The sequence below is a fragment of the Erpetoichthys calabaricus genome, chromosome 4, assembly GCF_900747795.2.
Source record: "Erpetoichthys calabaricus chromosome 4, fErpCal1.3, whole genome shotgun sequence".
Classification (NCBI taxonomy): domain Eukaryota; kingdom Metazoa; phylum Chordata; class Cladistia; order Polypteriformes; family Polypteridae; genus Erpetoichthys; species Erpetoichthys calabaricus.
In genome coordinates, this window is record NC_041397.2 from 326,613,056 (window position 1) to 326,638,005 (window position 24,950).

General features: G+C 39.9%; 2 protein-coding genes and 1 long non-coding RNA gene across 3 annotated transcripts in view; 2 read left to right on the forward strand and 1 right to left on the reverse strand.

Moving 5' to 3' along the window:
* The window catches only part of LOC114643553 (protein NLRC5-like), a 5,922,889-nt gene that overhangs the window by 2,157,621 nt on the left and 3,740,318 nt on the right, over positions 1-24,950 (forward strand). The gene's annotated exons all lie outside the window — the stretch shown is intronic.
* The window catches only part of LOC127527384 (uncharacterized), a 902,058-nt gene that overhangs the window by 757,245 nt on the left and 119,863 nt on the right, over positions 1-24,950 (reverse strand). The gene's annotated exons all lie outside the window — the stretch shown is intronic.
* LOC114644573 (butyrophilin subfamily 1 member A1-like) overlaps positions 1-24,950 on the forward strand; it is a 133,272-nt gene that overhangs the window by 106,796 nt on the left and 1,526 nt on the right. Inside the window, exon 10 of the mRNA XM_051925874.1 lies at positions 23,411-23,585. Coding sequence (XP_051781834.1) covers positions 23,411-23,585 — 175 coding nt within the window. The remainder of the gene's footprint in view (positions 1-23,410; positions 23,586-24,950) is intronic.

Sequence of the window (24,950 nt, forward strand, 5' to 3'; positions counted from 1 at the left end):
TCGCGAGATAAAAGTTTAATGAGAAGACACGAGGTATAAACGAACCACACGCCATGGCGCAACGTTAGGGGCAACAGTTTCAACCATTCTATGATCTGCTTCTCGCAACTGAAAGACGGCACATGGCAGATGTTAGCCGACTTGCTGACCGCAACGTTAGGGGCTTCAACTATGGCGCTGACGCCACATCTCAGTGCCAACACTTTGCAGACTGTACTTAAAAGACACGCCCTCCTCACTGGACAGTTAAAAACACCAATCAAACTAACGATGACATCAAGTATTACCCAATCAAAAGTAGGAAAGGAGGCATCTTCATAAAATGCGTGTGGGATGATTTGCATGAGACGCTGCTTTAAAAAAAAATGATAAAAAAAATACGGGATAAATCCCGTCCAGTATTGATTCAAAACGGGACGCGCAATTTCATTCTCAAACGCGGCACGATTCCGTATTTTAAAGGACGGGTGGCAACCCTACAGTGCCAGGTAACCACCCATACAATCAGATTGTGATTCAGACTAGGAATGCAATGAATGTAATTACCCCGATCTACATACAAGGCGAAAGTCTTGCAACATTCAAAGATGATGGTTTGGGATAAGTACACCATACAACATAAAAGAGCTTATGAAGCCTTGAACCGAAAAAAAGCAACATCTCAGAGATCGTAAAAAAAAAAATAGGAGGTAATGTCGTTTTACTCGCTGTAGATTTTAGTCAAACATTACCAGTTATTCCACGAGGGAGACCAGCAGATGAACTCAACGCGTGTTTAAAATCCATGCTTCTCCCACGCTCGGTTATATGTCGCGTGTTCTCCGGTAGGTGCACCAAAAAATGTATACATTTAAGCATGTAATGGGCAAACAAAAAATGAGGTATACCCGAAGGCACTGCAGTAGTACTTAATGTAACTTTACTTCTTAAATGTTAATGTTTTACTGTTTAATAATTTATACGCTTCTTATATGTTGTTCAAATTCTTTTATCAAAATACCACTGACAGCGCAATGCACGATAACATGGAGTGAATACACCATACGCATCCGCCCACGGCTGCCCTGCTGTGCGCAGATAGGAGTTGATTCTACAATAAAATAAAATAAAGATAAAAAGAGTAAAACAATCATCACCCATAAAGCGTGTGTGTGTGTATATATGTGTATATATATATGTTGATATGTGGATGTGTATATGTATATATATATATATATATATATATATGTAGATATGTATATATATGTGTATATGTATATGTATATATATGTTTATATGTGTGTGTGTGTATTTTATATATATAAAACACAGCAACACTCATAACAATGACAACACAATTACATTGACAATCATGTTACGTTATTTTTAAAATGTTTCCTTTTTTTTTCATAACCTCTTTAACACACTACTTCTCCGCTGCGAAGCGCGGGTATTTTGCTAGTAAAATTAATAAACAAACGCATATTAAAAACCACAGGAGAAATGTCCAAACAGTCCTTCACAGAGCAGCAGCCCATCCAGCAAACTCCAGACAATGCATCGGACACAACATTTTCATTCCTTTAACACCAGAATTACCAGAGCCTACGAAAAAACTCCTAAATCCAGCCCACCTTAAATCTCTTTGCACCTCTCAGCATCTTTTGTCTTGTAAATGTGCCAATAAAGACAAGCAGCAAGCAGCCTGCTATTCCATCCCCCCACCATCGCAGAACGTTCACAAAGTTCTCCCGGCTCATGCCTTGATTATCTGGGAGTGAAGTGCTGGAGTTTTAGAGTGGAAATAATAGATCGTTATTTGGAACACATGCATTTCATGCGTGTTCCGTTTCTACAATAATCTGTGTAAACACATTGTTAAAACAGAAACGTTTTTCATATTTTAGTAATGGGGCGGAATGGTGGCGCAGTGGTAGTGCTGCTGCCTCGCAGTAAGGAGACCTGGGTTCTCTTCCTGGGTCCTCCCTGCATGGAGTTTGCATGTTCTCCCCGTGTCTGTGTGGGTTTCCTCCGGGCGCTCCGGTTTCCTCCCACAGTCCAAAGACATGTAGGTTAGGTGGATTGGCGATTCTAAACTGGCCCTAGTGTGTGCTTGGTGTGTTTGTGTGTGTCCTGCGGTGGGTTGGCACCCTGCCCGGGATTGGTTCCTGCCTTGTGCCCTGTGTTGGCTGGGATTGGCTCCAGCAGACCCCTGTGTTCGGATTCAACGGGTTGGAAAATGGATGGATGGATGGATATTTTAGTAATAATTGAAAAAATGTAGACATAAACTATATAATGTGTGAAGCCTGAAGTTCAAAGATCAAATAAACACTTCACAAAAGACTCAAGGACGATACAACATCTTCTGTAACGCAGCGGTAAGATTTGCTGACTTGTAATCAAGAGTCCCCGGTTCAATCCCGACTGCCTCCTATATTTGCCATTTTCAGTAGTGAGCTGTTCTTATTGTTAATATTATACAGTACACACATACATTTGGTTTGCGTCTGTAACAAATGTTGGACAGTTATAAGACTTGTAAAAGTTAGAGTTTTATTTTCACTTTTATTCTCTCAGTCACGGTCATGATACATATTACCGCCCTAGAGATCTGACGCTGTTAGTTTTAATTTGAAACTGGGAGTAACTGTAGATGTGAGTGGTGTTTTGAGACAATGGAACTGGACATTCTCTGATCTGGAGGGATAAAAGCTGACACACAAACGCTGGTGAATCTGCCTTCTTCGTATCTCACCGTCACTTGATTTTTTTTTATTCAGTTTTATTGAGTGTTCCTGCTCACACTGAATTAGTATGCACCTTATGGTCTATGATGTCAAAGCTGCACTGACAAAAAACAGAGACATATGTATATATGATATTTGGAATAACTCATTTTATGACCTGTATAGTAAATTTCGGAAAACATTGTGGCACTGATGCAACATTATTCATATTATTCATATTCATTCACATAACATCTTGCGCTTGTAATCAGTGACCGTGTGTTTTTTTTCCTGATCTTGCCAGTCCCCACATGTTGCTGTTTCTTTTGTACTCCTGGACATGCAGAGGAAAGAATAGTACAGAGCAGTAAGTTCAGCGCTCTATGCAATCATAAGATTCAAATGTTAACAGTTCACACACACCCAAGGACCGTCCTTCCTACATTTATGACGTGTGTATCTGTTACAATGCACACACTTCTCTCTGTGCTGTGGTTTCTATTACACACCTGAAAGAAAGACAATATATGTGACATTTTGAAGAAATCATTTTATGACCTGTATCAATCAGAAAACATCAACGCACTAATGCAATAGTTTTTGAAAACGAACAGCATCAGATCGGGTGTGAATGTATGGTATTTGTAAAAGTTAGCTTTTTTTTCAGTTTTATTCTCTCAGTCATGTTGACACTCTCCTTTGCCCCCCACCTTCTGCTCTGACTCTAACTAACAGCGCCAGTATAAATTCACACCCGATCTGACGCTGTTCGTTTTCAAATAATATTGCATTCATGCGACGATGTTTTCTGATTGGTACTATTCAGGTCATAAAATGATTTCTTCAAAATGTCCCATATATTTGTCTCTTTCTTTTTTTGTCCGTGCTGCGTTGACATCGTGCACCAGAAGGTGTGAGCTTATTCAGTGCAGCAGGAGCATGCAGGTGGCCAGTTGCTTGTGCTACAACAAGCTTTATCTGGCAGCGATCAACGCACACTTACTGTACAAGGCCTGCACGGGGACCACTGAGAAAAGAAGACAGTTCATGGCTCACCTTGAAGAGGAACTTCATCGTCGCATCTTACAAGAAAAGGCAATGGATAAAGCAAAAGAGGATGCAACATTGACAAGCTTCTGTTTCAAGACCACCACTTCCCCCCAATTGTGACCTCGAAGGAGTGCTGAGGATCTGGCTGGCCTAGTGTAGGTGGATTGTATTACAAGGTCCTTCAGCTTCTAGAAAGCCTTCTGAGTTGAATGTGACCAGTGCCAGGGGACCCGTTTTCTGATAGGTTGGTACAAAGGGATCACAATCTCAGCCAAACAGGAAGTAAATTGTGGAACCTCTCTGTCATTTCCAAAAAAATGCTGTAACTTTTTACCTCAGTAGGTTCAGGATAGTTTTGATGGCCTCCACCTTCTCTCTGTCCAGATGAACCCCTGCATCAGACACCACATGCCTCAGGAAAATAAGCTGTTTTTGCAGGAAACATCATATTAAGAGAAAGTTGAGTCCATCCCAGGGTAAAGAAAAGCAAGTTGAGGTCTCACGAGTGTTGGTGCAGGTTTGGAGAAAAAATGATGATATCATCTACTGTAAATACACATAACAGGATTTTTCAATGAATCCCCTCAAAACCTGTCCCATTAACCTTTGAAAAGTGGCCCCTGCATTTTTAATCAAAAAGACATCACGCAGAAATTGAATAATCCCTCTGATGTCACTACTGCTGTTTTTTTCTGTGCTGTTCTTAATAATAATTCTTTGCATTTACATAGTGCTTTTCTCACTATATACATCTCTATCTGCCAACATCTCAATTGTAAAGTGCAGAGAGCTAAAAATCAGGCAAGGATTCTAAAACATCATGTACCATATCACTGCTTTGTGTTTTAGCATTTAATGCCAGTTATCTACACAAAACCTATAGGTGCCATTAGCCTTTGGAATTAGATCTACAGGTGACTCCCAATCCAAGGAAGAAGATCTCACAATGCCCTCCTTTTACACCTTAGTCACACTGTATTTTATGATTTGATTTTTCATGGGAGAAACTCTCTGTGCTGTTTTTCTCAGAGGTTTCTAGGTTGTCTGTAACACCTGCTTGTTTCACTTATGGTTAACATGAAAGTGTCACTGATTCACATAAATGACAATCAGTGCTAATATATGTTACACTGAAAAAGACTTGGGAACTCAGGTGAATATTAAACCCTAAATTACCTTGAGCACTACACCCCTGAAACATCACAACACAATCACCACAATAATCTTACAAGAAGCAGAAATGAATTGAAGGACAAAATTCAATATCCTTGTGTGACAACAAAATGTCACTTACTGTCCCCTTTACAAGAACATCATTAACAAAAACAAGAAAAACAGAAAATGAAAAGACAGTCCCTCATCATCAAAGAATTGAAAGTGACTCCGATGTCACAAGTCCCCAGAACATTTTCCATATAATGCTGTGTTGTTACTTTATGGGCAGAGACAGGCAGACTATAAACCCAGGGGATCGCATACAGACACATTCAGCAGGCAGACCATAATAGCGAGACAGTTAGCTACAATTTTCCCCAATAAATAACATTTCTGTTTTTATGTATTCAGAGACAAGTGGCTCTCATCCATCCACTCCTTTAACTCACTGACACAATTCATGAAGGACACCATTGGAGAAATGTCATTTGGTCTAAAAGAAAGGAACAGCTGAGTATCATCTGCATACGAGTGACAATGAATGTGATGTTCGCTAGTGAGAATTCCCAGTAGAGGTCTAAGTACTGAGCCCTGCGGGACACCATATTCAGTTTAATGTGACATCGCTAAGTGACTCTCTCAGGGTGACACAAGCTGTGACCTGACTTTGTCTGTGCTGTTTGTGGTACAGTCGGCCTCTTCACACGCCGTGGGCACTGAACACCACAACACAGTCCTTGTTGCAAATTCCACACCTCTGATCTTCAGTTCCCATTCTAAACCCACCCTACGTTTATATCAATTAGGGGGCTGCACCTTCCCATATAATTTATTATTTCAATCAACATTTTGCTGCAGGTTAATAAACTTCACTCTTAAGTGAAGTCAAGTCTTCACACCCCTTCATTTTCTGCACACTTTATTGTGTTGTAGATTTCATTTTAAGTGGATAATCTCACCATCTCAGAATGACAAAGTGAAAACACATTTTCAGAAACATCTGCAAATTTATTAAACATCACAATCTGAAATCTCTTATTCCTTGAAGTATTCAGAGCCTTTGCTGTTGCACTGCAGATTACACTCAGGGCCATCGTGTTTGCTTTAATTCTTCTTGAGATGTGTCGAGTACTTGATAGGAGTCCACCTGTAACAAACTGAGTTCACTGGACATCATTTAGAAAGACAAACATGTACCTGTGTGTAGAAGGACCTCAATTCACGCTGTAAATCAGGACAAAACCAAACCATGAAGTCCACAGAACTCCCTGTAGTCCTCTGCAATCAAGTACTGGTGAGGCAGAGGTCAAGACAAGGGGATAACAGCACACTTAAAGCTTTGAATGTTCCCAGAGCACAGTGGTCATTAAAAGTAGAGAAATGGAAGATGTTTGAAGCCACCAGGAGTTGGTTATCCAGCAAAGCTGAATAAGCAGGCAAACAGGGCCTTGGTCATGGAGGTCATCAAGAACCCAATGGTCACTCTAATAGAACTTGAGAAGTTCTCTGCTGAGATGGGAGACCATTCACTGCTAATCACCTGTTTAATGCCATGCCTAGGGTGAAACATGGTAGTGCAGCATCATGCTATGGGGTGCAGAGACAGGTGGACTGGTCAGAATTGAGGAAAGGATGAATGCAGTCAAATACAGAGAGGGACTTGAAGAAACCTGCTATAAAATGCACACAACCTCCAACTGGGGTGACGGTTCAATGACCCAAAGCATACAGCCAAGACAACGCTGGAGTGGCCCAGACAAAGGTCAGGCTAAACTCCACAGGACAAGTGTGGAGAGATCTGAATATGGCAGATTACAGACGCTCCCCATCCAATCTAATGGAGTTAGAGAGGATCTGCCAGGACAAATGGGATCAACTGCCCAAATCCAGGTGTGCAACGTTTGTAGAGAATTAGCAAGAAGACTCGAAAATGGAATTGCTGCCCAATACAGCTTGCACAAAGTACTGAATTAAGGGTCTGAATACTTGTAGGAATTTGAGATTTCAGTTTTTGATTTTAATTTAATATGGTCACACGTTTTAACTTTGCTATTACGGTTATTAAGTGTAGAGTGGTGGGCAGAAATGGCAAATTTCTTAATTTAAAATGAAATGTACAACCCAAAATAGTGTGCAGAAACTGAAGGGTCTGAAGACTCATTTCCATTTCTAATTTATTTGATTTTTTAGTTTTATGTTTAACTTACCAAAAATAAAAGAAATCATCTCATACACAAGCAGCTTGAAGGTCTCTCTGCTGGTGTTTGACTGACTTGAATTGAGAATCAGAGAGGCAGATGAACAAGTAAAAGAAAGAAATCTACAGAATATGACGTCTCTGAAGGTACATTTGAAACTGTAAACTAATCCGTGGTTGAAGTCACACAGAATGTTTCTCTGGTTTAAGACAGACGAGTTTAAAAATTTGCCAATGCAACTTAAATGTGAAAACTTTGTACACAGAATTACCAACCTGCACTTAATAAGCTAAAATAAGATGAGCGATACATTAAAAAGGTATGAAGAGATTATGAGATAACAGCAATATGAGAAACCAGGCTAGATAACAAAGATGAGGATGAGTAGAAGACACAGGTACAAATTATTGAGGAAAGATGGATGAATGCGACAAGGTGGGGAGTCACCATTTACATCAAACAGACGTCTTCAGTGAGATGGTGAGACACAATTTAGTGAGGACGTGTGGACTCGACTGGTCAACATCAGGGATCAAGGCCTCATGTGAGGAAGGGGTTATAGACCACCAAATGCAGACAAGAGTTTCACTAACTCACTTGCTTTGTTCTTGATACCCTTTCCATTAAGGTTAGTCATTTTAATGTCTGACTCGTCTGATTTCAGCTCATTAAAAAGGCGTATCATAGTCCTGGAGGGCTGACCCCTCAAATAGCACATGAGTAGAAGTTTGTAGATGTCATCTGTGACCGTTTATAACACACCGATGTGGGGGGTGAAGCCTGCCTAGATTTAGGGTATCGAAGTGATTAAACCATTAGAGCCAAGTGACAGTTGTAATAACAATAATAAAAATAATAATAATAATAATTTCATATTTTATGAGGTATCAGGATGAGATATTTGGACAGCTTAACTATTAGCCAAACAAACAAGTAACAAATGGCCTGAGGGGTCTCCTCTTGTTTGTCACATCTCTTATGTTCTTCTGTTCTAACACATTTGTCAGGATTTGGAGGAAGCACATATGTAAAAAATAAAATGGTTAAGTTCAAGTGTAGAAGGGCAGATTTTGGACATATGTGCCAAGAGGTATTCAGCAAGCTTAAAAGTGTTTTATGTATAATGGAGGACAAGTTCAGAATGAGATTTAACAAAGGTAAGAAATGAAAGAAAACTCAACAATGGAGAACCAAGGATCAAAAAAATGGGTCACAAAAAAGTATTTGATCAGAGAGGTGATTACGATAGCATTAATCTGGAATTTCAGATAAAGTCACAAATGACAGATTGGGCAATTTAGGACGCAGTCTATAGGTGGTATGGCCAGTAGGAGGCGTCTTATGGACAACAAACCCTTGACACAGCGTTATAGACACTGTCTCTGTGCAAATTCATCTTTTTTTTTTTTCCAAATGCCTTGCCCAGGTCTCTTTCTTTCACAGGTCCACCCATATAACACAAGTCTCCTTTCCTCCACTCTTCCCAGGTAACCTTAGTCCAATTCTGACACCCAGGTGGATGGAGGTGGCCCCTCTTTATACCAAACCTGGAGGTGTCAAGGAGGAAGCACTCCTGAGGTAGGCAGGAACTCCTAAAAGTAGGGACCGCTCCCCCTGTTGGCACCCATGGAGCCCAGCATGCTACTCCCACAAAACTACAATTCCCAACATGCCTCACAGGCACATAAATGGGCATACTGGCCCAGGAATGCTGCCACCTTGTGTGCGAGGGAAGCATGCACTCTTGGAAGGCCATCTCCTCTGTACATCCACTACACTGACCTCCCTGCCAGGTAAGGGCACATGAGCTTATTCTGGCCCTGCTGCCCATCACAGTGGGTTCAAAATTGGTCCAAACACAGAAAGCAAAGGATTATGGGAGAGGAAAGTTTTCAGAGTTAAGGTTATGTTAAAATGGTGTCCATCAGGGGTCAGTGCTGGGGCTGATGCTCTTCATAATATGCACAAAAACAATTTGAATGGAAATCTAATCAACAAGCTGGTTAAATCTGCAGATCACACCAAACAATGTGGAAGGGCAGATGATGGAGAATTAGCAGAATTGACTTGAACAGCACACAGGCTTGGGCAGATTTGTGGATAATGAAATGTAATATTACACATATCATAGTTATGAAATAGAAACGTGAGGTTTCAATGCACAATTGAGGGTTTGAAACTGGAAAGTACCCCTCATGAGAAGGTCCTGGGAGTTGTAGTGGACTCATCACCATCTACATCAAGATAGTGGACAGAAGCGAACTGTCCGAACTGAAAGAGATGATCGCTACACAGATAGCTACACAGAAAGAGATGAACACTACCCTGGCCACTGCCATGGTTACGGCCATGAATGAGCTTAAGAAAGATAACACAAATGATCTTAAGAAGGTGGCCACTGAGCTCAAGAAGGATAACAAAGATAAGGAAATGCGTCTATTTGAGCGTTTCGACGTGAACTTTAAAGGCATGTTGGAGAAATTAGTGGAACACATTGAAGAAACTAACTCCAAACTGAAAAGGCTTGATGATCATATTAATGACGTTTCAGATCAGCTGGAAGACGTTAAGCAGGGGCTCACGGCTCGAGTGGAAACAGCGGAACAACTGGCGTCTAACGCCGATGAAAAAGCCACAGCTGCGAACTCGGAATACAAAAAACTTGGAGACAGACTTGCAGCCCTGGAGGATGGGTGCAGAAGAAATAATATAAGAATTGAGGGTATACCTGAGAAACGAGAAAGCTCAAGCCCAGTGAAATTTGCAGTAGAATTACTGTCTAAAATAATTGGAGATGACTTTAAACTCGACAATGAGATAGCCACGGCTTATCGCACAAAGATACCTAGCGCCTTTAAACCTAGGTCTTTTATTGTCCGCTTCGAACGACTAAGATGTAAGCTTGATGTGATGGCACTTCTCAGACACAAGCAAGAGATTATATTCGAAAATAATCTTATTCGTATTTTTCCCGACTTCTCACCATCAACAGCTGCAAAACGCAGATCCTACATCGACATTAAAAGGATGCTACGGGAAGCCGATATCAAATACAGCCTCTTGTATCCTGCCAAACTGAAAGTGAAAGTTCAAGATGGACATTATATCTTCTTCAGCAAAGAAGAAGCTGAAAAAGAATTAAAGAAGCTGTTTCCGACACTTTTTGAAAGTTAATTAAAATTAAAGAGCCGTATTCTATCAAGGCACGGGAAAGACCTATGATCTGATCGCTGGATCCATGTTTAAAGAGACTGGTATTATAATTATACATCTTATTTTCTTTTTTCTTTTTTTTTTTTTGTTTTTATCTGGACTTTATATGTTATATGTTTATGTTTTAATCAGAGTTATAGAGTTATAGACGTGAGTGTGAAAATGTGGAAGTGATTAAAGTAGGATTCGTTTTATTTATTTATTTTTTTATTCCTTTTTTTTATTATTTATTTATTTATTTTTTTTATTTTACTATACCTTAAAGTAGACTGTTTAACTTCATACCCTTGGTTTAATGCTTATTCTACTATTTATACAATTACCATTATACTATTACAGTATGAATTACCAGGTTTATCCTAGACTAGTTTTTAAAATCACTCCCAGGGTTGTTTTTTTTTTTTTTTTTTTTTTTTTTTAATCTTAATATCTTAACTTAAAAGCGCTGAAGATTATTTCAAGCTTAAATATTGTTAATGAGAACATTTTCGGCAGATAGTATTAAGGATTTAACTGTAAAAGATATCTCTGTTTTAATTCTGTAACGCCGCTGTTTGTTTTGTTTTGGACGTGCTCTGTCTCTTCGTATGTCAGAGGACTGGAACATCGCAAAGTGGGGTCTAGCCTCATGTGGGGAGGCAAAATTGGGGGGTGGGGGGATAAAGGGGGGAGAGAAGGAGAGCAGGTTATATCTAATCTATTCTTATAATCCTTATAATTATAAATATCAATGCAGCAACAGGCTAACATGCAACAACTCCTGGGGAATCTTGAAACTAAGATTAAAACTGCCATATTACCAATTAAAACTATAAAATGACATTAAAAACTCAGAATCAATGTCTCCATGATGGGACAGTTAACTTTGTGAGCTGGAATGTTAAAGGCCTGAATCACGAATTAAAGAGAAAGAAAGTATGCTCTCACCTAACAGGCTTAAACGCTAAAATAGTATTTTTACAGGAGACCCACTTACTAACCAAGGATCAGTTCAGATTACAAAAAGACTGGACTGGCCAAATGTTCCATTCTAGCTTTATAAAGAAAACTAGAGGGGTGGGAATTCTCATACATAGAACAGTTCCATTTGTAGCATCAGAGGTAGTGTCGGACCCTGAAGGGAGATATGTGATGGTCATGGGCAACTTATATAACAGTAAAATGATTTTGATAAATGTTTATGCACCCAATGTTGATGATAAGGAATTCATGCAAAATCTATTTGCATCCATTCCCAATGTGAACACTCATAAAATTATAATGGCTGGGGACTTTAATTGTGTTTTAAATCCACTCTTAGATAGGACTCCCGTGACAGGGGGGACGACATCTAATACTGCAAAGATAATTACACAGTTTTTAAATGATCACAACTTATCAGACCCCTGGAGGTTTCTTAACCCAAACTCAAGAACATATTCGTTCTACTCACCAGTGCATTATAGCTACTCAAGAATTGATTATTTTTTTATAGATAATAATTTCCTGCCTACAATTAAATCATGCAAATATGACACAATTGTTATCTCTGACCATGCCCCTCTAGTCTTGGAGCTAAAATCAATAAGCCCCTCGTACTCACCTCGCAGATGGCGTCTTAACCCTCTTTTATTGGCAGACGAGAACTGCACAGAATTTATATCCAAACAAATCAGCTTTTTCCTAGAGACAAACACGTCTACAGAGGTTTCTGCAGGAACACTCTGGGAAACTCTAAAGGCCTTCCTAAGAGGCCAGATTATTTCATATCTTTCCCATAGAAATAAATTAGAAACCAAGAAAGTGTCAGAGCTAAGAAATGAAATTACTAGAATAGATGAAGAACAAGCCAGGCGTCCAAGTGAAGCTCTTCACAGGAAAAGGCAGGCCCTGCATACAGAACTTAACATCTTAACAACTAAAGAAACTGAACAACTTATTTATAAGTCTAGACAGCATTACTATTAACACGGAGAAAAAGCTAATAAGCTTTTAGCTCAACAAATTCATAAACAAGAAGTTCACAATGCAATACCAGTAATCACCAACAAGAATGGAGAAGAAATCATCGACCATAATAAAATAATGCACACATTTAGAGATTACTATAAGTCTTTATATTCCACTGAGCCCAAAGAAGACAACACGCAATCTAATGCATTTCTGGATAATTCACAAATACCACAAATAGATGCTTTAAGTGCTGAGGAACTAGATAAACCTCTAACACTAACAGAATTACTAGACGCTATAAAGTCACTACAAAGCGGGGTAACCATCAGGGCCTGATGGTTACCCCGTAGAGTTTTATAAGAAATTCTCCACTCAGCTAGCTCCACTCTTATTGGTAACATTTACAGAAGCTAAAGACCACCAAATACTACCTCAAACATTTCGACAAGCATTAATCACCGTCTTTCCTAAACAAAATAAGGACTTGTTACAATGTGCATCATATAGACCAATTTCACTCCTGAATAATGATGTTAAGATACTCTCAAAAATCCTAGCTAGAAGGATGGAGAAAGTGCTGCCCTCGGTAATATCACAAGATCAAACTGGATTTATTAAAGGCCGACATCTATCTTCAAATCTCCGACGCTTGTTTAATGTTATATATTCACCAGCAAAATCAAACACCCCAGAGATATTACTATCATTAGACGCAGAAAAGGCATTTGACATGATCGAATGGAATTACCTTTTCACTGCATTGGAGAAATTTGGGTTTGGCCCGAATATTTGTGCTTGGATTAAACTACTGTATACCAGTCCAGAAGCTTCAGTTTGTATTAATAAAATTTGCTCAGACTACTTTAAACTAGAACGTGGTACCAGACAAGGATGTCCCTTGTCGCCACTGTTGTTTGCAATCGCTATTGAACCACTGGCGGTTCACTGCCGAAATTCTCATCAGATAAAGGGGATTGTCAGAGAAGGACTGGAACAGAAAATTTCTCTATATGCAGATGATATGGTCTTATATATATCGGACCCAGAAAACACTGTCCCTGCTGTTTTAACAGTACTAACAGAATTTCAAAAGATATCTGGTCTTAGAATTAATCTGAATAAAAGTATACTCTTTCCAGTGAACTCACAAGCATATAATATTAAATTAGACCTACCTTTTACCATAGCAGATCAGTTTAAATACCTAGGGGTAAATATCACAAGTAAACATAAAGTTCTTTATCAACAAAATTTTGGCGTCTGTATGGAAAAAATTAAGCAAGACTTGCATAGATGGTCAACCCTTCATCTCACTCTAGCCGGAAGAATTAACATTGTTAAGATGAATATCCTTCCTAAACTTCTCTTTTTATTTCAAAACATTCCAATATATATCAATAAATCGTTTTTTAAACAGTTAGATTCAATAATAACCTCATTCATTTGGAACTCAAAACACCCACGTATCCGAAGAGCGACCCTACAAGGACCTCAGGCAGAAGGTGACATGGCTTTACCTAATTTTCAGTTTTATTACTGGGCAGCAAACATACAAGCCATAAAAACCTGGACACAAATAAATGCACATACCCAGGCTTGGTCTGCAATAGAAGTAAAATCCTGTAGTACTTCTTTATATTCCCTGCTCTGCTCTCCAATAAATGAAAGTTATCGCAAATATACTAATAACCCAATTGTGCTTTACTCACTCAGAATATGGAACCAAATTAGGAAGCATTTTAAGATGGAAAATCTTTTATCAGTGGCACCTCTGCAAGGGAACCACCTCTTTCAACCTTCGCAAGTATATCCAGTTTTTAATACCTGGAAAAGTTTTGGGATTAAAATGCTCAGAGATCTTTATATAGACAACATATTTACATCTTTTGAACAATTACGTTCAAAATTTAACCTCCCAACTACACATTTCTTTTACTATCTTCAAATTAGAAATTTTGTTAAACAGAAATTGCTCGATTTCCCCCACCTTGCACCCTCCACAATGCTGGAAAAAATACTGCTCAATTCCGAGGAAACAAACACTATTTCCGCAATATATAAAATCTTATTAGAGTTCCTACCTTTCAAAGACCCAAGAGGACATTGGGAAGAAGATCTCTTAATCAATATATCAGAAAAGGAGTGGAAGGTAGCAAAGCAGAGAATTCACTCGAGTTCTATATGCGCAAAGCATAGAATTATTCAACTAAAAAATTATATATCGAGCTCATCTGTCTCGCTTAAAACTGTCCAAAATGTTTCCAGGCCAGGATCCGACCTGTGAACGCTGCAACCAAGCTCCTGCCTCACTGGGTCACATGTTCTGGGCCTGCACCAAACTAACATCATTTTGGACAAAAATTTTTAAGTGCCTCTCAGACAGCCTTGGTATCACAATCCCTCCTAACCCACTAACAGCTGTGTTTGGTGTCCTTCCAGATGGACTGGAATTGGAGAAGGACAAGCAAACGGTGATTGCATTCACTACACTCTTGGCACGCAGACTTATTTTGTTAAATTGGAAGAATCCTAATTCTCCTCTTATAAGTCAGTGGGAAACCGATGTTTTATATTATTTGAAATTGGAAAAAATCAAATTTTCAGTTAGAGGATCTATACAAAATTTTTTCAAAACTTGGCAGGATTTAATCAATATTATTTTAGAATAAGAGAATTAACTATTATTGTATTTAACTCCCTTCTCCATCTCTTATTTATATAGATATTTACTTCTCCCCTTCTTTTGTCTAATGTTGCCTTATTAAAAAGCTTAAAGAAATTTTCCTTTAGCTAAGCTCTCCTTCTTAGGGCTGGGGTTTGATTTGTTTTCAAATTTGTTGGGTTATAAATTGATCTGTTTGTATGGAATGATTACAATGAAAATTAATAAAATAAAAATATTAAAAAAAAAAAAAAAAAGATAGTGGACAGAAAACATGAAAACACTGAAACCTCATTCATTGCTGTGGCTGGAAGCTTATACCTTTCTGCGAAAGGATTTTCTGTGAGATGGGAAGCTGTTTTGTTTCTTCACAGAGTCTTCCAGAGAGCAAATAAAAGCAGTTTACCAATGATAAAGCAAAGGTTAGATAGATATTTTAATCTCATGATAATATTAAAATCACAGATAGAGCCGGAGAAGATGAACCGCTTTTTTATACACCACTTTCAGAAGGGCTTTCAGAAGGGAGGGGACTTATTTGAACGGTTTCCTTTCATCTGTCAGAGGCAGGCCATTTATGCCGGGACATGTCGATCGGCCCGGCAGGGTATGGATAGGAACATGTCTGGACTTCTCCTCGGGAGAAGGGGCAGGGAGGTGTGGGGGGCCAGCCACAAACAGGTGTGGCCGGCAGGGTATGGACAGGAACATGTCTGGACATGTCCTCGGCCAAGCAGGTGAAGGGGGGCTGGAGGTGGGAGTCTTGGTGGGGCGCATCATTTAAATACCCCAATCAGGTGAAGGGGTGGGAATAAGGCGGAGTCGGGGGTGTCCTTCATCAATCCACCGACAGGGGGCGGGGTGCATCATTCAAATCCACCAATCAGGTGGAGGGGTGGGGCCAGGCTGGCATTCACCGATCAGAGGAAAGGGGGCGGGGTACATCATTTAAACTCACCAATCAGAGGGAAGGGACGGGACTTAAGGTCACAAATCATTTTGATTGACTTTTGACAGAAGCCACCTGGCTAATACTACTCACTTCAGTCAGGTCTCCTCATAATCTTCTTTTGCTTAAACTGTAAAGGCTCAGCTCTTTTAATCTTTCCTCATAATTCAACCCCTGTAGCCCTCAGTCAGCCTAGTCGCTCTTCTCTGGATCTTTTCCAGTGCTGCTCTGTCTTCACAGAGACCAAAACTGCACACAGGACTCCAGATGAGGCCTCACCAGTGTGTTATAAAGGTTGAGCAGAACCTCCTCTGACTTGTACTCCACACATCAAGGCGCTATATAATCTGACATTACTGTTAGCCTTCTTAATGGCTTCTGAACACTGTCTGGAAGTCGATAGCTTAGAGTCCACTATGACTCCTAAATCCTTCTCATGAGGTGTACTCTCGATTTTCTGACCACCCATTGTGTATTCAGACCTCACATTTTTACTTCTTATGTGTAATACTTTACATTTACTGACATTAAATTTCATCATCCACAAATCTGCCTAAGCCTGTATGCTGTCCAAGTCCTTCTGTAATGATTTAATGGATTCTTGATAATCTGAAATCCATCTATCTTGGTATTATCTACAAACCTAAAAAGCTTGTTACTTATATTCCTACTAGCAAAATACCCGCACTTTGCAGCGTAGAAGTAGTGTGTTAAAGAGGTTATGTAAACATATATATACATATACATATATGTACATATCTACATATACACATATCTACATATACATATATATAAATATATATATATATACATATACACATCCACATATATATATATATATATATATATATATATATATATATATACACACATATCAACATACAGTATATCAACATATATATACACATACATATACACACATACATACACACACACATACACATACAGTATATACATATATACATACATACAAAGTGCGTTGTAACACGGGCTGTGATTGTTACATGGGACGGAGACGACAAATCACAGCTTCCCGCTTTCTAATCAGGCCTGTGATTGGTGCTTTGACTGATGCCCAGATCCCACAGTATGTCCCCTTAGGAGAGGCGTTAGGCGAGTGTAATTGAACAGCGGTGCTGCAAGTTTAGCTTTACACCTGTTTTTAACTCTTTTAGGGCTAATTTTTTTTTTTCTTTTCTCCCAGGGCTGAATATTTTTCCAGAAACTAACTTTTTTTAAAAAAAGAACACAAAATAATTGTTTAACATATCAAATCAACAAAAATATTTATTTTTGACTAATATAACTGTTTTGCATTTTGTATGAGCCTGCATACTATATAATTTAACATATTATTATTTCACATACTGTACATGTTACAAAGCAAAGTCCTGCAAAGTATGATATCGCTCAAAGCAGCCGATTGCATGCATTGCCATGTTGCACTGCTTACAATATGTGTTGCACTGGTGCCTCTTTTTGAGTTGTCTATTGCTGCACACAACACAGTCAGGCTTGTACTTTTTGTCCTCATATGTGGCAGGAAAGTGGCGCTCAGTCAGCCTGTCTGGCACTGCTCTTTGTGCTGGCCTTCCTCGCTTTGCCAAAGGCACTCCAACATATTCTTCCAGCAAGCTGTCAACCACCTTCGTGCGGAAATCTGCCGCAGTCATAGTGCTGTCACTGTTTGCCTGATTGAATAATATAAATCCGTTTGTGAGTGCAATCTCACGCAGGCGATGGTACACAGTGTGGTACCACTTGGTGGACTTATGGCCGTAAGCATATGTCCCCAGCATCTGATCCAGTTGATCAACTCCAGCCATCTTACAATAGTATTCCTCAAGTGCAACAGGCTTGTCCAGCTTCCTACCTTCTGGGTTTCCCTTTGAGCGAATTGTTTTCTCACATAAATTGTTGGTGTGAACTGTACTAAGACAAGTGACCCGTTTGACATCATGCCATGCCAATGCCACCAAGTTATCCGCCCGCATGAAAACAGGATTCTCCCCTCTTTTCAACTTCAGCCTGTCTGGCTTCAACTGTAAAGGCCTGTGTCTCCTGTTCACCCTGACTGTGCCACAAGCTCCTATTCCCCTGCTCTGTAGCTCCATGAACAATTCTGGTGATGTATAAAAATTGTCCATGTACACAACATGTCCCAAATATTCATATCCCTGAAGCAGCTCCAGCACAACCTGACTTGTCAAAGGACAGTTCTCTCTTTGAAAAGAATGCTTTCTGGTATAAGTAATTACTTTCAGGCAGAAACCAGTGTTTGCTTCTGCCAGTACAAAATCCTTTATGCCATACTTGGTGGGCTTGTCTGGCATATATTGTCTGAAAAAAAGCTGTCCCTTATATTTTATCATGGATTCATCCACAGACAAATCACGGCCAGGCTGATAAAATTGTTTATACGTTGGCTCCACAATGTCAAGCAGGGGCTGAACTTTGTACATCGGATTATAGCCTGGCTCACCCCTTGGAATTTGCTCCTTGTTATCACAAAAGTGAATGAAGCTTTGCAGCAGCACGTACCGATCACACGGCATAACCTGTCCAAAGCCACCTGGTGACAAAGTACGTGTGGACCAATGCTCCCTGAAATTATATCACCAGTCCAGTCCCATCTCTATCTGCAATGCCACAAAGCCCTTCATCTCGTCTTTTGTTGTGGGTTTCCAATTCGAAAAACGAGAGCGCGGAGCGAGTGCATCCCGCGATTCAAAAAATTGTTCTGCATACCTGTTTGTCTCGTCAGATATCAGCTGAAAAACTGCCTCAGGAAAAAACAGATTGAAATAGTCCAGCGGCTTGTAATCCGTTGTGTCCAGCAGCAAGCCGTGCCTTCTTGTGAAGTCAGGTAGCCAGATCGGCTCCCATGGATCAATTTCTGGGTATTCCTCCCATGCAACCTTGCCGTAGGTGTACTGGCAGCGCGAATGCGCTCAGCTACCAGCTGAGCAGCTGGGGCGGCATCGGCTGGTCTCTGATCGGCTGATGCCGGCTCCTCAATCTCTTGCTCAATCTCTTGATCACTGTCTATGAAATCCGACTCTGAAAAATCAGAGTCCGACTCCGCGATAATGCGCAAAATGTCTTCTGCCGAGTATTTTCTTTTCTCGACTCGCTTCGCTCCCTCGTGAGATGTTGATGCCATCTTGTCTTTGTTTGTATTTGTTTACATTTCACAACTCACGCACAGGCAAGGATCATTTGCTGAGTCAACAAGTCTAGCATTCCTCCAAGCACAGAGGGAATGCCTGTGACATGACAGTGTGTTTTGTCGCCATTAACAGCTGATTGTCACCCTCTATCCCTGGATGTCGACTTTTGTTGACATGCGCCCTCAACCCCTCCTGTCGACAAAAGTCGACATCCGCCCTAAAAGAGTTAAGGCTTATTGACTGAAAGGGACTTTCATGAAAAAAGTTAGGGCTTTGCTACAGGATACACCCTCCACAAGTTAAGGAAGTAAAAATAAAGGTATATATTTCTGTTTTATTTAAACCTTTTAAGTTTGTATGCGGGCGGCATGGTGGCGCAGTGAAAGGTGCCAGTTAGGAGACCCGGGTTCGCTTCCCTGCGTGGAGTTTGAATGTTCTCCCCGTGTCTATCTGGGTTTCCTCCGGGTACTCCGGTTTCCTCCCACAGTCCAAAGACATGCAGGTTAGGTGCATTGGTGATTCTAAATTGTCCCTGGTGTGTGGGTGTGTGTGGGTGTGTGCGCCCCGCGATGGGCTGGCACCTTGCCCGGGGTTTGTTTCCTGCCTTGTGCCCTGTGTTGACAGGGATTGGCTCTTGTATTTAGGATATAGCGGGTTGGATAATGGATGGATGGACATTTGTATGCATAGCCCCATTTGCCCGTTTTCGTTTTTTTTCTTTCTTCAGTAATATTTCAGCAAACCCGGAGCTTGTCAGTTCAAATCCTGGTACTGACACCACTGTGTGACCCTGAGGAAGTCACTTCACCTGCCTGTGCTGCAAGAAACAAAAGTAATGTAACAAATTGTACCTCAGATGTTGCAAGTTGCTGGAATAAAGTCATAAGTCAAATAGATAAATATGTATTATACACATAGGAACTATTCATTTATTTTCAGTTAAGTCATCTGCAGCAAACCTTTATAAATGAGGGTTTCTCCTTTTTAGATAGTGCAAACTGTTTCTTCTTCATTGAGGTTTTCTCTTGGAGAGCTTTTTTAATTTCATTGAAAATTAAAGCAGCAGCTGCCAAAATATGTAGCTTTCTTATTAATTTTTCAACATTGTGTAAAATAACTTTATAAAGTAACATAAAAGGTTTAAATACTGGTTATCCTTTTACACTAAAATATTACTAAAGAGATACAAAAAAAGTAAAATGCATATGTTGTTTTTCTTTAAGGAGATTAAATATTACTGAAGAAAGAAAAAAAAAACTAAAACAGCCAAATGGGGCTATGCATACAAACTTAAAAGGTCTAAATAAAACAGAAATATATACCTTTATTTTTACTTCCTTAACTTGTGGAAGGTGTATCCTGTAGCAAAGTCCTACGTTTTTTCGTGAAAGCCCGTTTCAGTCAATAAGTCTTAAAAACAGGTGTAAAGATATTGACAATAAGCTACGCAAACCCACCAAGACATGGAATCGTTTAAATCAAGGCGCGAGTTGAAAAACACCATCCCATACTATTAGTTAACGATTAACACATTTCTATACGTATTGTAAGCATACAATACAACTGATAATATGTTGCGCTTATTTATCTGGTGTACCGACATTTTTGCGTGTTTAACGGCTGAAATCCAACGTGGTTTGTGCCCTTCAGAATGAAAACAGTTTGCATTTATCTTTTTAATAAAAGGCGAGCTTTTAAGCCTGAGAAATCACCCCGTAAATGCACACGTTTAATTGCACATGTGTTAATAAGTATGCTTACACAGTATTAAAAGACACTCAACAATTAGCGTCATTTACCTTCGTTCCCGCATTTGACTCGTGCTGTAAATCTCTTCCTTGTTTTCAGTTCATGTGATTACGTAGGAGGCGTGATGACGCGATACGTGACTCCGCCTCCTACATTAGAGTATATGGACAAAAAAGAGGTTCCAGTTATGACCATTACGCGTAGAATTTCGAAATGAAACCTGCCTAACTTTTGTAAGTAAAATGTAAGGAATGAGCTTGCCAAATTTCAGCCTTCCACCTACATGGGAAGTTGGAGAATTAGTGATGAGTGAGTGAGTCAGTCAGTGAGTCAGTGAGGGCTTTGCCTTTTATTAGTATAGATCTAAATCATTTATATATATAAAACATAGCAGCGGCCCCACACTGACCCCTACTGGACACCACTCTTAACATCAGCCAATTTTGATAAGATTGTTTGATTTCAGGTTATTTAATCTGAGCAGCTTTTCTTCCTCTACAATTTTCAAATCCCTCAGTACCTCCTTAGTTCAAATCCCTCAGTACCTCTTTAGTAGTCCCATTTACTGCTGAGAGGTTATCAGCTTCCTCATTTGTGAAGAAAAATGATACAAGTTTAGAGGGTCCACCATTTCTTTGTCTGTATCTTTTAATTCCCCTCTACTACTGTATTTCTGATGCACTTGACCTCCTCCTTGACTGTTCTTTTACTACTAAAATACTGAAAGAATCTCTTAGGGTCGTCTTTCGCCTTATTTGCTATAATCCTCTCCAACTGTCTTTTAGCCTCCTTGATATCCTTCTTAATGGTTGCCCTCATGTTTTCATACGCTCTACAGTTCACTTTGCAGTCATTAGTCTTATATGCCTTATTCGTCTGTTTTTCCTTAGCAGCTTCTTTTTTAAATATTTATTAATCAACTGTAGAGTTTTTTTTTAAATTTCCTATTAATTCCAAATGTAGGTCTGTATCTGTGCTGCATTACATGTAACACATTTTTAAACCAGTTCCACTGTTCCTTGACTGTCTCCACACTTAAATGCTTATCCCAGTGTATCCTACTTAGACTTTGCAGCATTTGCTCAAAATTTGTCCTACCAAAGTTCAACTTAACAATTTTAGTCATCTGTACTCTTACAAAACACTGAGAATTGTATTATATTATGGTTACTTGACCCTAGTGGTCCAATCACCTCTACACCCTCAAGTCTATCTGATTATTACAAAATACTAAATCCAGACAGGCCTCACCCCTTGTTGGTGCTTTAACATGCTGTGTTAACAAACAGTCACTGATTTCTTCTAAAAACTCCTGCTCTTGTACTCCTCCATCTGCAAGGTTATCAGAGTTAATATGCGGACAGTTAAAGTCCTCCATGACTATAATATCCCCCTGTAAACTTGCCTTTTTGATATTACTAAAAAAATGTGTGTTGAATTTACAGTCTGTATTGGGTGGTCTATAACACACTCCTAAAATAAGACCATCCATCCATTTTCCAAACCGCTGAATCCGAACACAGGGTCACGGGGGTCTGCTGGAGCCAACCCCAGCCAACACAGGGCACAAGGCAGGAAACAATCCCGGGCAGGGTGCCAACCCACCGCAGGACACACACAAACACACCCACACACCAAGCACACACTAGGGCCAATTTAGAATCGCCAATCCACCTAACCTGCATGTCTTTGGACGGTGGGTGGAAAGTGGAGTGCCCGGAGGAAACCCACACAGACACGGGGAGAACATGCAAACTCCATGCAGGGAGGACCCGGGAAGCGAACCCGGGTCTCCTTACTGCAAGGCAGCAGCGCCACCACTGTGCCACCGTGCCACCCTTAAAACAAGACCTCAAACTTAAAATTGAATAACAAAAATATTTATTTATCTTAAACTAAATTATTAACACAAAACACATACATAGAAACATTTATTGGGGTGAGAACTCCTGAATGATCATTAAGTAGGGAATGGAAGAAATGTGTTTGATAAAAAACAAAATTCTAACAAGATGTTCAAATTGACAACACTCACTGTAAGACCTCCAGTGTATTATGAGTTCTTCTTTGTCAAGATAGTTGTTGTACTCCATAAACTTGAGTTATTAATGCTGATTTTTCATGTATTGATCTTGAATATCCTTGTTAGCACAGCCTTGTGAGAGTTTCAGTCCATGCTGGTTGCTCACCTCTCCATTCACACTCTGATTCTCTGCCTTTTCACTTTAGATGTCGTCAGTTCTCATCACATCAGGCTAATGTCTTCCTCCTTTTGACAGATCATCTTCATCTAAGGCCTCCATCACTTGTAATTTTTCACAGCTCATTTGTTTATTAAATTCCAAGCTCAGGTTTGAGGTTTCTTTATCTGTCAGTAAAGTTCAAAATGCAGCTGTTATTTAAATGTTTACAGCTTTGGGCCTCATATGAGTATTTCTTGTCAGGGTAAGAAGAAAATTAGAGATAAGCCAATGAAGATGTGAAATGGCATCACTGGCAGGACAGGAGAGATGATGACATTCTTAATGTGAACACCATGGCAGATGATTCAATTTAAATGATCAGCACTGGTCACCCAGTGGTCATCTCTAAACTGGACGACTGCTCACTCCAATGTCTTTCAGGTGGTCAAAGTCAAAGAAGAGTCTGAGGGGACACGAGCTGTGGAGTTCTTTATTGATGAGGTTATGAAGAAGGACAAAGCAGTGCTGGTCAGCCTGTGGGACACGCTGGCTGAAGAATTTGTGAGATGTCCATCACCAAACCTGAAAGGAATCCTGGATGAGGTGACCAAGCAGGGTGAGTTACTGGTCTCATTTTATTAAAGTCACAGTGGACTCGTCACTGTCCACACACATACAGTAAGAGGAGGATGTAGAAGCACAGAGCAGAATAAGACTTTCCAGCTCAATTAGTAGACATGTTCCAGCAGGGACCATCAGAGGGAGCTCTAGACAGACAGCCCCAGATGTTTGGTGAAATTATGTCAGGCCTGGAAGTGCTGCAGAGCAGACTGAGAGAGACCTTGGAAGAGCTGCAGGAGTCAGACATAAAGAGGCCATTGGTCACTGGTCCAGTAAACCTGGAGTTATGGGAGTAATGGTGGACAAGGGGTTGACTGGCAGGTGGAAGAGTGGCCTGAGTGTTTAAGTAATCAGAAGGTGTTTAAGTGTATGGTGAAAGTGAAAAAGCATCCACACAAGCTAGAAAGACCACCATCTGTTGAATAAGGTGGGCCCGGAGGGGCTTCTCTATTTTGTTACTTTTGTGTCTTTTGTTGTTATTATTTGAACTTCTACCACCCTTTTTGTTTATTTCGGTCTCCCTGGTTATTTTCTGGGTTCAGGGTGTGCTGCAGTGGTCCCTCCAGTTCAGAAGACCACTAAACTTACTTCTAAACCATTCAGAACTTTGGAAACTGTAACTGTAAATACATTAGAGGAGCATTTAGAGGACATGAGGATAATCCAGTAGACAACAACCAGTTTATGATGGGAAGATCCTGATGAGACAATCTTGGAGCCCATTGCCACTCCTGCACTCTATAGATTTGCTCCTTCCTTGGTCCTCCATGTCCTGAGTTACTGATAACTGACCGGACAAAGTGGACACTCAGTACTGACCTGACCTTCTGTCCTGTTTTAGAGTTCCAATCCTTCTGGCCTTACAGAGTGGCACAAGTGTGTCATTAAAAAAGATTGATGGCTCTGCTTTTTGAACTTTTAAACTCAGTTATTATTATTATTATTATTATTATTGATAATAATAATAATAATCTTTATTTATATTGTACTTTCTTTACACACAAATGTTAACAGATTGCTACTCACACAGTCACATCTTGACTCTCTCACAGTTAATAAAAGCAATTTAAGATCACAAAATCCTCCATTTATCCTCCATGTTCATGCCATTCACTTCATTCATTCATTTCACTCATCCTCTTATTCCAGGTGAGGGTTCTGGGGGGTCAGACAGTCCTGATGGCTTCAGTCTTAAGGTGGGAGTTGTCCTTGGACTGACAGGAGCGCATTAATGATTTGTTTCTGGTGTTTCTTTATTGGTGATATCACTTTATTCATTTTTTTAGGATTCTCCTAATTTTATTGATATTTTGGAGATGTCGTCTTCTTCCTCGTTTGATTTTATGAACACTCTGTAGAC